The 13627-nt window shown below is 34.5% G+C and overlaps 1 protein-coding gene across 2 annotated transcripts; it reads left to right on the top strand.

Annotated features, from left to right (window-relative positions):
• The first annotated feature begins 1502 nt into the window (after nucleotides 1-1502).
• LOC131948249 (ficolin-1-like) lies at nucleotides 1503-13627 on the top strand. 2 transcript variants are annotated; one of them, XM_059309780.1, is made up of 5 exons: nucleotides 1503-1672; nucleotides 9274-9356; nucleotides 11233-11361; nucleotides 12018-12137; nucleotides 13190-13627. In XM_059309780.1, the coding sequence occupies exons 1-5, from the start codon at nucleotides 1594-1596 to the stop codon at nucleotides 13559-13561; spliced, it is 783 nt and encodes a 260-aa protein (XP_059165763.1). In that variant the 5' UTR covers nucleotides 1503-1593; the 3' UTR covers nucleotides 13562-13627. The 2 variants fall into 2 exon arrangements, with proteins under 2 accessions (XP_059165763.1, XP_059165764.1); XM_059309781.1 differs by lacking the exon at nucleotides 11233-11361.

Genomic DNA, 13627 nt, shown 5'->3' with positions numbered 1-13627 from the left:
CACTAGTTATTAGGTGAAAGAGATTAACCAAATCCCATATCTTGTGTAAACACTTAACCAAGAGAGATGATAGACAATCAAATAATCGGGTTAAGTCTGACCAGGTCGGATAATCGTCTTTGTCTCACTAAGTAAAATATGTTGTATCGTCCGACGATCTAAGTTTTCTATTACTACGTTATTTTAAATTTACCTGTAGAACATATGTATATCAAATTATAATAGAACATCGTGTAAAACAAATGTATATCAAATGATAATAAAACATCGGGTAGAACATGTGAATATCAAATAATGATAGAACATCCTATAGAACCAGTGAATATCAAATGATGACAGAAAATCGAGCACAACATGTGAACACCAAAAGATGATAGAACATCGTGTAGAACAAGTGAATATCAAATGATGATAGAACATCGAGCACAACATGTGAATATCAAATGATGATAGAACATCGTGTAGAACAAGTGAATATCAAAAGATGATAGAACATCGTGTAGAACATGTGAATATCAAATGATGATAGAACATCCTATAGAACAAGTAAATGTCAAATGATGATCGAACATCTTGTAGAACAAGTGAATGTTTGTATGTGTGTGTTTGTGTATTGACTAACTTCTCTATTCGGTCAACAAAATGACATAAATTAAAGCTGGGGATAAAGTAAAACTTAAGAATTAAAGTGAGACCGACTTGAACAGATCATTTAATTATCTGTCATTTCAGATAAATTGTTTGTAAATAACGTGATTATCTTTATCTCTAATCCGCTGACAGCCAAATTGTTTTAACATCTGACTCTTCAGAAGCTTTACTGCTCTGATGAGTATCTTAGTTGGGGAACCTATAGACGACTGGACGACTCCACCATCCCTTCATTTGTTGAATTTAAGAACCACATGAGCTATACTCCATCTACCAAAAGGATCGCAAGCCTAAAGATGAAGTTAACTATACAGTCAAAATTTGATCAATGCAACGTTAACTTATTCGAACATATTGTTGGTTTACTATTCTAGTCTTACAATGGACTATTCCAGAAATAGGTGCGCTAGGTTGTTGATTAATCTAAAACATTATTGTGTAATTTCTTCTTTGCATTTCCAACAATGGGCTATCCAAGAAATACGGGTGATAATTTGTTACGTAATGTAAAACATTGTTGGATGGCTTCTACGATTCATGTGTGAAAATGGAATCTCCCAGAAATAGGTGTGCTAGGTTGTTAGTGATATTTTGAAAAACATTTAAGAATGCTAGAGATATTGTTAAATATTTGTTGTATATCATAACTTATCATTTTATGTATAATTGGGTCAACCTTTTCAAATTTCACAACAACAGTTCATGGTCTGATACCAGTATCAAAATCATTCTTCCACCCCTTCTGCTTGCATATGAAATAATCCAAATCCCTAAACAACCTGTTGTCACAAGACGATTGGCTTATACCAAAAGGTTAAATAGAAACGTAATTTGTTGACTTCAACACTGAGCTCCATCAACACATCAACGAAACAGACTCGCTGTTCCGATGAGGTCTTCGCCTTACAAACAGGTTCCCATTATAGTTGGCTTGCAGCTATAATGGACTACTGCAGTCTGCTCATCGCTGCCATATTGTTCTTTCAACACTTTTATGGCGCATGCGCTAATGATACGGCAGGTAAGGCTTTGCTTTATATCAGGGGTCTCCAAACTTTTCAGTCCGAGGGCCGCATTAACTATCAAATTTCAGTTCGGGGGCCAGTTTCTTCCAGGCATGTATTTGATTTTTCTGGGCAAAGTTCCTTAGCAATCACCAACAAACGTTTTTTAATGGACAAAAAGATTTCCGCGGGCCGGATGAGAGGACATCGCGGGCCGCAACCGGCCCGCGGGCCGTAGTTTAGAGACCCCTGACTTAGACAAAAAGATCTCCGCGGGCCGTAGTTTGGAGACCCCTGCTTTATATGAATACATATATGTATATATATATATATATATATATATATATATATATATATATATATATATATATATATATATATATATATATATAAATGATATACTATACGTCATATTTAAATTTTATGGGCGATACAACATGTTCTATACACCATGCACTATATGAATTACATCATATAGTATACGTCACCAAACATAGTCTACATTACACAACAGACCAAGAGCTATAGATTATTAAACATGATGTATACACCATACAATATGTACTATACGCTATATACAATATACGGTACTTACACTATGTACTATACCCTTTTTCTTTTTTTGGAAATAAATTTTGAAACGTTGTAAAACTTTAATCAAACAAAGAGGCACAATAGGTAAAGCCAATCTCATAAACAAACACTTGATTTTAGAACTTGGTGTTGATTTTTTAAATCTTTTTGTGCCTATCATACATGCGGCTGCCACAGAAAGAAAGCTCCCTCCACTTTTGTCAGTCTTTGGATTTCGGATTTATAATTGAAATTTTTAATAAAAAATAACTTACTTTTGTGGTCAGACAAGTAGTATAGTAGGTCACATTTGATGCGTATTGAGGAGGAGGAGGAGGAGAGGAGGGAGGAGGAGGAGGGACAACTGTTGATTATTTAACCCGTTATTGATTGATTTTTTGCCCACCTGTTGCATATTTTGACCGTTATTGATTGGTTTTTAACCACCTGTTGATTATTTAACCCGTTATTGATTGATTTTCGACCACCTGTTGATTTTTGTCCCTCTTTTTTGACCAACTATTGATTTTTTTAGCCCGTTGTTGATTGTTCATTAACCAACTGTTGATTATTTTGACTAGTAGGTTATTGTTTTGATCGGTATGTTGACCACTTGACCACTTGTTCATCATATGTTGTTTTACTTTGTCTTATTAACGATTATCATAGAGGAGGAGGAGGGCATTGTTTTGATCAATTGATCGGTAGGTTGACCACTTGACCAACTGACCAGTTGTTGCTCAGATGTTGTTTTACATTGTTTTTATTAACGGTTATCATGGAGGAGGAGGAGAGCATTGTTTTTCTATTTGTTATCCGGTTGTTGACCACTTGACCAACTGACCTATTGTTTCATTAACGGTTAAAATAATAATGTTATACATTTGTTGACCAGTTGACCAACTGACCGGTTCTTGTTGACCAGATGATCAGTTTACCGGTTGTTGACCACTTGACCGGTTGTTGGTTGTTTTATTGACCTGGACGACAGTCCGGCTTTAACAGTATATAGTAAAATATGATGCGGGTGAAACCCGGGGGCGGGTATGGGAGGTGGTAGCAGGTGGTGCCCCTTCCCTTTGTGTGTTGCAATCTCATTCTCCCTTTGTCTGACGTCTGTAAGAGCTTGTCTTTTGTGTATAACGCGACTCGCGCGCTCGCGCGCTTTGTCTACCCCGAACCATTCGTTATGGTCTATTGTAAGGCTAGCTTTATTGAATAGGGCTGGTCTAGTCTTACCCCAGTTGTTAGTGTCTTTAAAAACATTGATATTTTTTTCTAAAATAGTGACCAGGGTCAGACATCAAAGAGTATATTCATCAATTATTGTTAACAATTTATAAAGTAATTTAGGATACCAATGGTTTAACAGAAATTAAACTAAATACCCTTGATTATGTTTTTGTTTTAGTTCCAAAGTCGATTATGTTTCAAAGCTCAAGTTTTGTAAATTTCTTTTGAGACTATGTTGGTAATCACTTCGTTTTCATTGTTTTATTTATTTATTTATTTATTTATTTATTTATTTTTTTCCATCACTTTTTAATTTTAAGGTTCTATAATTCTACCATATTGACTTCCACTTGTTTATATTTTTATAATTTTCTAAAATAAATATTAATATAAAAGATAAACAAATAAAATTTTGTTTCTGTGACCTCGGCATATGAAGAGATAGTGTGTTCATCACTATACCCACCCGGCTTTACTGTCCCTAACGTGAGTTAGGAACCCATCAGTACTCAGAGAACTTCTATTGATTTGGACCCGAATTGATAAATTCGAACAAAATCTCGAGTTCAAACCCAACTGGCAGATACATCTCGATCCCCTTCTTCACTAATAATTAAGAACGAAGAAGAAGAGGAAGAAGAAGGACCCGAATTCTACTATTCCTGTCTATAGAATGGGACTTCTGTGAGAGTGGGGAGGGAGTGGGGTGGTTCACCCCTAAACTAATCCACGACCACAACGATGGTTCTTTCATTCTTTTTATAGTTTTTAATTGTTACCCTTTAAACATTCTCAAGTACGAGAACTCAGCGACATACATTATCATAGCGACAATGGATCGGTGTAGCCCCGTGCGTTTATTGTTTACATTTAAAATGTTCGACGCGTGTGCTGCTCGCGTCTTCCCTAATAGAGCAACGAAGGTAGAATCCGATGTTCTATAATTAGAACAGTCTTGTTTACATTCACAAATAGCTTCACATAAATTTAGGATCCCAATGGTTTACTGAGGACTGAGTTATTTTTATCCGTCATGTATAGACATCAAATAGGCTAATCTAACACAAGGCGAGCTTTTAGAACTTTGTTGAAATTAATTCAAGGGAGAAAACCCTAAAAATATTTACTAATGTGCCGCTGGTGTAATCTTTACAAGCTTGCAAAACATACCCGCATCATTCACTCTAGCATTTTTAAGTGTCACAATAGCGCGCGCCCAAATTCCATTGTATGCCGTGAGCACGATACCCATTGTATGGGTAGCTGAGCCTAGGACAATAGCTATATGCCAACGCACATCGATGGTTGGATAATAAGCGAGGTATCTTTTCCGCGGAGCGAACCGTGAAACAGTCGACATAAAGGATTCGATTTTGTATTTTATTTTTCAATCAGGGTGGCGCGATATTTTTTTTCTTTTTTATCCGTGTTGTAAACAAAAGGAGGAGGAGAAAGACCAATGACCTACCCTCCTACTCTTGTGTTCCGTGAAGACAAACAAAATTTTAAATGTGTATTTGTTACGTTTTAGTAGCGAGACATCGTCTACTCGTTTCTTCCTTGTGACGGCAATAACAGGGGAGACGATTCGCTTTGAGCTACCCTTCAAGCATTTACTAAATCACAGCTCACAACATTAGCGACGCGTACATGTAAAGGGTATTAATTAGTTTACGCAGCGACTTATCCAACTTTCTTTCACCAACATAAAAAAAAATAACCTTTGGAAATATTTGATCAGAAATTCATACTTGTTCGGTAAAGGGAGAGAACGCAAGGCATAAATTAGCATGCCACCTATTAAGGCGTCTGTCATTTTCTTTGCATAAAAGATTTAAAAAAAAACCGTGTCACCATCCCATTGTCACTTTCGCAGCTGGTTTTATTTTAGCTCGAAGAAATTTATTTTTAACTTCACGTTGAGTTATTCTTTTTTAATTTTTTCAAACGCGTATTCGGTACGTTTTAGTAGCGAGATATCGTCTACTCGTGTCTTCCTTGTGACGTCATTAGCAGGGGAGACGATTAGTTTCCGTGGAGCGAGTCGTGCGTCATTTAAAAAGACATATCAAATATGGTAAAGTTACACAAGACAAGCTTTTAGTACTCTGTTGAAATTAATTAAAGGGAGAAAACCCTAAAAAATATTTACTAATGTCCCGCTGGTGTAATCTTTTCAAGCTTACAAAACATACGCCGTCATTCACTCTACGCATTTTTTAAGTGCTACGAAGGCACGCGGCTACCTTCCATTGTGTGCCGTGAGCACAATACCCATTGTACGGGTATCTGAGCATAGGACAATGAACCAAACAGACTGTGTCGGAAAAATACTTCCATACAACACACTTCTCCCTCGAAGACAATTTATTTTTTAACTTCACGTTGAGTCATTTTTTAATTATTTTTTTTAAACGCGTATTTGGTACGTTTTAGTAGCGAGATAGCGTCTACTCGTGTCTTCCTTGTGACGTCATTAGCAGGGGAGACGATTCATCTTTTACAGTGAGCTAGACCATATCTTTTCCAAGTGCAACGTACGCGAAATAAAGACACTAGATTTTGTATTTTATATCGCAAGCAGGTGACGGGATATTTTTTTCTCTGTAGCCGTGTTGTAAACAAAAGGTTAGAGGAAGAGATTACTAAGTAAGAGGGGAGAGAAGGCGGCTAGAATCATGATATTTGAGAACATGGCGACGTTTAGCTATGCTTACAGAGCTCAACCATAAAGACAATATTTCTACTTGAGCGTTATCGGCGAAACTTGTTTTAAATATTATTAATACGCTAAAATTTTAAAATATTATTGTTTCATACACTGATCTCAAGATAGAGTTTTTAATCAGATCTATTATTAACAAATATTGTCATTTTAACACACTTCGTAACCTACCAATATATGTGGGGGTATAACTTGTATTGAGTATAGATGTATACGTGTTTAATATTTAATGCATAGAACACAGGACAAAAACAGATTTAGTGAGATTTACATCCCTGCAACATCCGACATAAGGGTTGGGATGGGTACGGGGAAGGCGGAGGAGAAGAGAAAAACACCATAAAATGTTTAACGTTACAAATGTTTGGCTTTATTCAACGGCTTAAGAGTAAAAATGTGCTATAATTTTATGTATGTCTTCATTGTAACAGTCACCATGACAAATGATTAAAATTTATGATTTTTTGTGCAAGAAATGCTCTCAGTGTGATTGCACCAAGTCCTGCCACAGACCATTTAAGTAATGTTTTAAAATATGGCCAATCTCTGTGACTTTCAGTGCGTGAATAAAACTCAACCAGACCTTGCTGTAGAAGATAAAAATAAGAGAGACTCGATTTCTTGATATCTCTATCTTGAAGATGGGTAATCAGTATACTTAAAAGTCATGGGGAGAGGGGTGATAAAAGATGATAGAGATAAAATATAGCTGTAGCATACATAACAATTATCCTAAACACAATATGTATTCTAATGAAAACACAGCTCATAAATTTGAATTAATCAATATTCTGTTGTTCAAATGTATCAGTTAAAACAAGTCAATATACCGATTTAGATTCTTCTTAACAGGTGATATAAACTTGATATTATGATGTAGGCATATGGAAACTATTCTTACCCATGTATCATTAGACGTCAACCATTCTTGCAAGTTAGTGTCGATATATGAAGTAACCCATTCAACAACATTATCCACCAAATGGCTTTTATTATGTACGAAACAATATACCACAAAGCATCCAGCGAAGCCTAAAAGCGCCACAATCATGCCCCAGTTAAAACCATCAGAGAAGGTTTCATCAACTATTGTTTTAAAAGTATCATAAGCGTTGTTATCAGTAATATTAAGCTGTTAAATCAAATCATTGAATCTATTTCTAAATCGTTCCTCAAATTCATCACCAAGACTACGCATGGCCGCTTGGACAGCATTGGGAGTAACACTTCTTTCTCGGCCATCATTTTCCCACTGAAAGCCTTCCTTCGCTACTGGGTGTTTGATATGATCCACTACTATTAAACGAGTATTAAAAGATTCCATGTTTTCAGACAATTCACTTGAACTTAACACATCTTTTTTTAAAAAATCATCTCAAACTTTAAATGAGATTCATTTTATATTACACAAAAAAACTGCCTAATTCAGCAAACAAAAAAGTGAAGACCTTTTGTCATTTGTAGCAACTAAAGCACCAGCCAATCTTACGGCCACCTGCATAATCGTTCAAATTATAGAAAAAACGTGGTTTGCATCGCGATATTTGAAAACATGGCGATGTTTACCTATGCTTACAGACCTCAACCAAAAAAGGCAATGAAACTAGAAGGAAGAGGAATATATATCTTAGTCTTGCAGCAGATTAGCTGACCATGTTCGCTTTAGTATTACAGTTTTCATCAAACTTCTTTTTGACTTGAACTTCTTTAATTTAAGAAGGTTTACTTATACATAATACATTACGTCTAATTACAATTTTTATTTTTACCACTCAATGTATTTTGTTTTTCAATATCTTGCATTGTCATCTTAATTTTTGATCACCTTAGTAAAAATTTGCTTAAGATTATAAACTTCAAGTTTTAAAAAACCACAACGTTAGAGTACGTCGTGTCAAATGAGACGACGTTTAAAATGTCTACATTTAAATTTCACCAAAATAATGACGTAAAAACTAAATATGATATGACGTTAGCATACATATCATTCAATCAAATCACTCTAAAGTACAAATCAATAATTTTGATTGATTAAGGGGCTGTGTGAGTTATTTTTATTCGGGTGCCTAGGGAAGGTTTTGGATTTGGTTGGGAGAGAATGTATACTAGAGTCGGAGGAGTTTTGATTTCACCGAGGGTGGTTTCGAAGTTGGTACATGCATGTTGTGGAATTGATAGGGGAGAGTTTATACCAGGGTCGGAGGTGTTTTGGTTTCGTCGAGGCTGGTTTCGAAGTTGGTACATGTATGTTTTGGAGTTGGATGGGGGCAGCGTTCATACTAGGGTCGGTGAAGTTTTCACCGAGGCAGGTTTCAAAGTTGGTACATACATGTTCAGGAATTGGTGGAAGCCGTGTTCATACCAGGGTCGGTGAAGTTTTCACCGAGGCAGGTTATAAAGTTGGTACACGGATGTTTTGGAATTGAGAGGGGGGCAGAGTTCATACTAGAGTCGGAGGTGTTTTGTTAACACCGAGGCAGGTTACAAAGTTAGTACATGCATGTTTTGGGATTTGATGGGGTAGAGTTTATACTAGGGTCGGTGAAGTTTTCACCGAGGCAGCTTTCAAAGTTGTTACATCCATTTTAAGGAATTGGTTGGGGGGGGGGGAGTTCATACTAGCGTCGTTTTAAAAACATATTTGAGCTATGTGAAATCTATTCATAAAATGAAGACATTTCTTTAACAATTAAAAAAAAAACAATTAAAATACTCAACAGTATTCTATTATCAAAACGACGCATAACAAAGGTGTATACAAATTTCACGACTACGAACTTAACATACTTACAGTTATTTAAATGTGTTAAGCATTAAAAATTTCTATTGAGACAAAATGATCTATTAGGCAGATGAAGTAAAGTTCGTATGGTTCTAGAGTACTGTAGTTTAAGGGGTAATATTGTCAGCAGTAATGCCTAGAAGACTTACTTTCCCAGACGCGAGTCATGTACACTTTAGCGCTTGGTGGACTCATTGACGTTCCTTTAACTTAAACCGGGATTCGAACTCAATACTTTCGGCTTTGTAGTCTTGCGCTCTACTGCTAGGCCACGCCCTTTAACCGTGTTAATTTTTACTCACTAGAAACAGAGAACAGATACACTAAAAAAGCTGGATCACCTCGATGCAAGAACAAACCTCACTACTGTCGTGCCACAGACGGTCCCGTAAGTCCGTCTTATTTAAATTATTTTATTATTTGTGTTTTGGTTCATTTGCAAGTCATGCTAGAGTAGTCCAAAGTTCGAGGGTAATGAGTCTATTGGTACATTTTAAATCCCTCGTGTTTATGTATAGGTACCCCAGGGTTGTATATTTTATTATGTGTATTAAAAAGAATGTAAACGATTGTAAGGGGGCGTTTTACAATCTTTTATTTAGTTCGCAACGTCTGTTTGTTTGTTTTAATTTGTTTGTGGTTTTGTTGCAAATGTTTTAACTCAATTTTGTCCTACTTTTAATGCAAACTTTCCAGAAACGTTTCACTTCGATGACAATACAAATCTATTTATTTTTAATTTAATTAGATGTTTTATTAGTCATTAAAATTAATTAATCAGTTTCGGTACTAACAATATCAAATCACTCTATACATTACAATATTTAACAACATAAGGGGGAAAAACTAGCTAGACGCTATCAACCATCAGTCTTGTGAGCTGTGGTTCACGCCGAATGTTTACAATCGCGGAGACGCTCGATCTAATAAAAGCTATTAAGGAAAGATAACGTTTTTAATTGATTTAAAACTTAACGTGTTGGTCGCTATAATATGTAAAAAAAAAAACCCTCTCATAAACGACAAAAGCTTTTATGAAAGAAAGCAGTTTTATTTTCTTATTTTCAGTGCATTAAAAAGCTTGTTTTAGAAAGATTTTTTTCATATATGTTTTATTATGTGGTTAGGTTGCCTATTTGGTGGAAGGCTGTTTAGGCTAGGAGGTGTGAATCTGGACATAAATAAAGCGCGAGTGATCTCCCCTAAAATTTCTCTAATATATATGGATATAGATATTGTTTTTAATCCATTTTTTAATACTTAAAATTTTAAAAATTGAATAGAATCGCTCAGAAAAGCGAATTGCGCACCAAGTGAACAGCAAACTATGAGTGTATAATAGTGCGGAATATAAATAAGTTTTACATCCATTTGCGTGTTTTTTTGAGAAATCGGAAATAGCGTAATTTATTACTTCCGTTAAACGCAAAATTCTCAAAATTTGATAAAAGGCAGAAAATTATATATATTATACTTATATGTGAAATTTAGTCTATTTAAAAGAAAGAGTACTCAAGTTATAGGCTTTTGAAAAAAGAAAAGTAGAATAAGTCTACTTCGGTTTTGCGGAAATCACCGAAAGGTTGATACAGAACTACACATTTTATACATTTAAAATTTTATCAACGTAGCTGTAACGGTGCTCATGTTATCGTGTTCACATACACCCACACATACATACCGACATACGGACACAATTGCAAAATTATGTTTTTCTGACTCAAGGAGATGTAAAACGTCGAGATTTGTGAAAACCTCGATGTAGGATTTTTGCAAGATTACAATACTTCCTCTATATCTCATATACGAGAAAGTAAAAACAAGAGAAATAGTATGTTGAAGTACCTATTAAAATTATTATAATGACGTTAACACTTGGAAACCAGTTTATCTACTTCACTTTAACATTCCTACATGCAATATATATATTTACGAATTGGGTGAAAGTACTGTTGGCAAATACATATCTATTAACTTTTCTAAAATGTATCTTTTTAAAGTATTGCTTAATTTAATGTGTAATGAAAAGCGCTATTAACCAATAAAATAAATTTATTGAAGACAATTTGGTTTTAAAAGCCAATACAATTTTAATACACAATCGAATGTGGAAACAATATATATAAATCCAATCATGGTGGTTTTCGTGGATGTAGCGTGTTACACACGGACGGACAAAAATACACAACGATATGAACAGATAAAGTTTTTTTTTTTAAATCGTGATTGTTCTATTATTAACTGGCAAAAAATTTAATTACCAGACAAAACCAAAATGTGAAAAAAGTTTCATGAAACCCTCCTACAAAGAAAGAATGGTATTTGAATCATTGGGAACAAAACATGTTCTTTGTGACACAAAAACTGATGGAGGTGGATGGGTCATTTTCCAGGTTGTTTTTTTTTATGTTGCACTTAAACTAATGGGGGTAGGGGGGTGTGAATATTTACATTTACCTTATTTCTATTAAAAACATTGCTCTCTAGCTAGTTGAAAGATTTCATTAGAGACGAATATTTTTGGTAAAGAAAGACATTTTTATTTAAGGTGAATTTATCATCATATTATCATAAAGCACTTTAACATGTGCTTTAATTTTGTTCATTTAAGTAACAGTAAATTGAAAAAAATTATAGGTAAATCAATATTTAATTTGTTAAATATCCTCCTCATTTATTTTTTTGTAATTCTTTTTTTTCTTGAAAAAAACACGTCAAACATCACTAATGACTAGAAATTGTTTTTCTAAAATTCCTAGTGCAGCTTGCTAACTTTACAATTTTTTGTATTTTTTGGGTTGACTTTGAAAACGAATGTATGTGAGAAGTTAGAGTTAAGTAAAAGTTGAGTTACAAGAATTACCACACAGACAGAAGTATAGAAAGACAAACAGGACAAAGAGACAGACTGAAAAAGCAAAAATAATCTTTCGAAAACATATTTAGCGTAACACCCCGATTTGATTTTATCACACAAAGTGACATTGAGATAGTAGGAGAGAATTTTTTTTGGAAATAAATTAAACGCTCTTTAAAATATAAATTTCAGCGACGTGTCAAAGGGGGAGTGAACTTCACAAAATCCTGGGCAGAATATCGAGATGGGTTTGGCTCGTTTGATGGAGACTTTTGGATTGGAAATCAGTTTATACATCAACTTACAACAGCAGTAAAGAAAACTAAATATTTCTAATTTTGTGACAGAGGGAGAAATTAATTTTATGTGTGTAATAGCGCATTATGAATGTGTGTGTGTGGTGTGGGGTATATGAAGAGGCCACTTGCAAAACTTTGTAAGTCCACTTTTTGGAAAAAAACAAGTTGCTCTTATAGCCCCCCCCCCCCATTATTAAGTGCCAATTAAAGTAGAAGCTTATTTCTGTCCTAAATGATACATTTTAAAATCAATTAGGTAATAGTATTGAAAATTTTAAGAATAGTTAACCAAAAAATATTAAAGTTGATTTCCTCAAAATCAACCAGAAGTGACATAACAGGTGGAATCATCAATTATGTAACAGATTTTGAGCAGTTTCTAAAGCAGTGCCATTGTTTACATTCTAAAACTACATTTATAATCCTGCATTTTGCTACTTATAAACCAAAATCATTTTTATGGTTTAATCAGGATTACTTAGTAGTTCAGGTGCTATGTACATGCAGCTAGTTACAATTTTTAATCAAATTTAAAGAATTAGGATCTTGAAACAAAACAGGAGAAAATCGTTTCTTTATTAATAAGTTCTATATAATTATTTTTGTGTATCTAAGTTAGGCTACTTGAGGGGAAATATTGCATGCTTCAAGAACTCTTCTTAACTTATGGCTGACATGGCAACAGCTGTCATCTAGAAAAAGAAACATTTCATTGAAATCTTAAGGTTTAAAATACTATAATATAGATTGATAATATAATTATTGAGCCTTTCTTTTGCTAACTCTAATAGAATACGCTTTCTAATGTTTGTAATAAAAAATATTCTAGAAATATTTTTCTTCACATTTTCCAAGTTTTGTGTGATGAAATACTAGTAAACTTAGCATTCATGTTAATGATATTTCACTGTACAAAATTTTGAAAAACTCTGATGCATGCAAATATTTTCTTTAAGTACCCTACACACAAATAAATAAAATAAGGTTTTGTAAATTAAGCAGTTTTTTTTTTCTGGCGCCTACCTCTTTAAAAAGAAATTTCATTAGCGTAATGTCGTTTTACAGGGCTACACGGATATGAGGGTTGACATGAAATATCAAGGACGGCACTACTATGCTCGGTATAAAAATTTTGTCCTGTCAAACGAAACTCTTTTCTATCGCATCAACTTTAACAGTTACACTGGAAATGCCTCTAACAGCTTAGACCAAAATCCGAATCGAGGATTCGCCACTTTTGACAGTGGACCAGCTGTCAGTAGTCATTGTGCTAGGGCTTTCGGAGGTTGCTGGTGGTATAGAGATTGCGGTTCTGCAATGCTAAATGGAGTTTGGGGATCCAGAGGTTACGGCCTAGGTATTTATTGGACAACCGTTACAGGTGTTTACAATTCCCTCAGTTTTGTTGAAATGAAAGTACGAAAACCAAATCCCTAGTAGTCTCCTGGTGATAATGTAAGCTTATAGGTCAAATTTTGACATCAATAAAGCTCTTCAGACAAA

This window comes from Physella acuta, unplaced genomic scaffold (assembly GCF_028476545.2).
Source record: "Physella acuta isolate Inbredline_101_S28 unplaced genomic scaffold, ASM2847654v3 ptg000634l, whole genome shotgun sequence".
NCBI classification, from domain to species: Eukaryota; Metazoa; Mollusca; class Gastropoda; family Physidae; genus Physella; species Physella acuta.
This window is presented reverse-complemented; position numbering and strand designations above follow the sequence as displayed.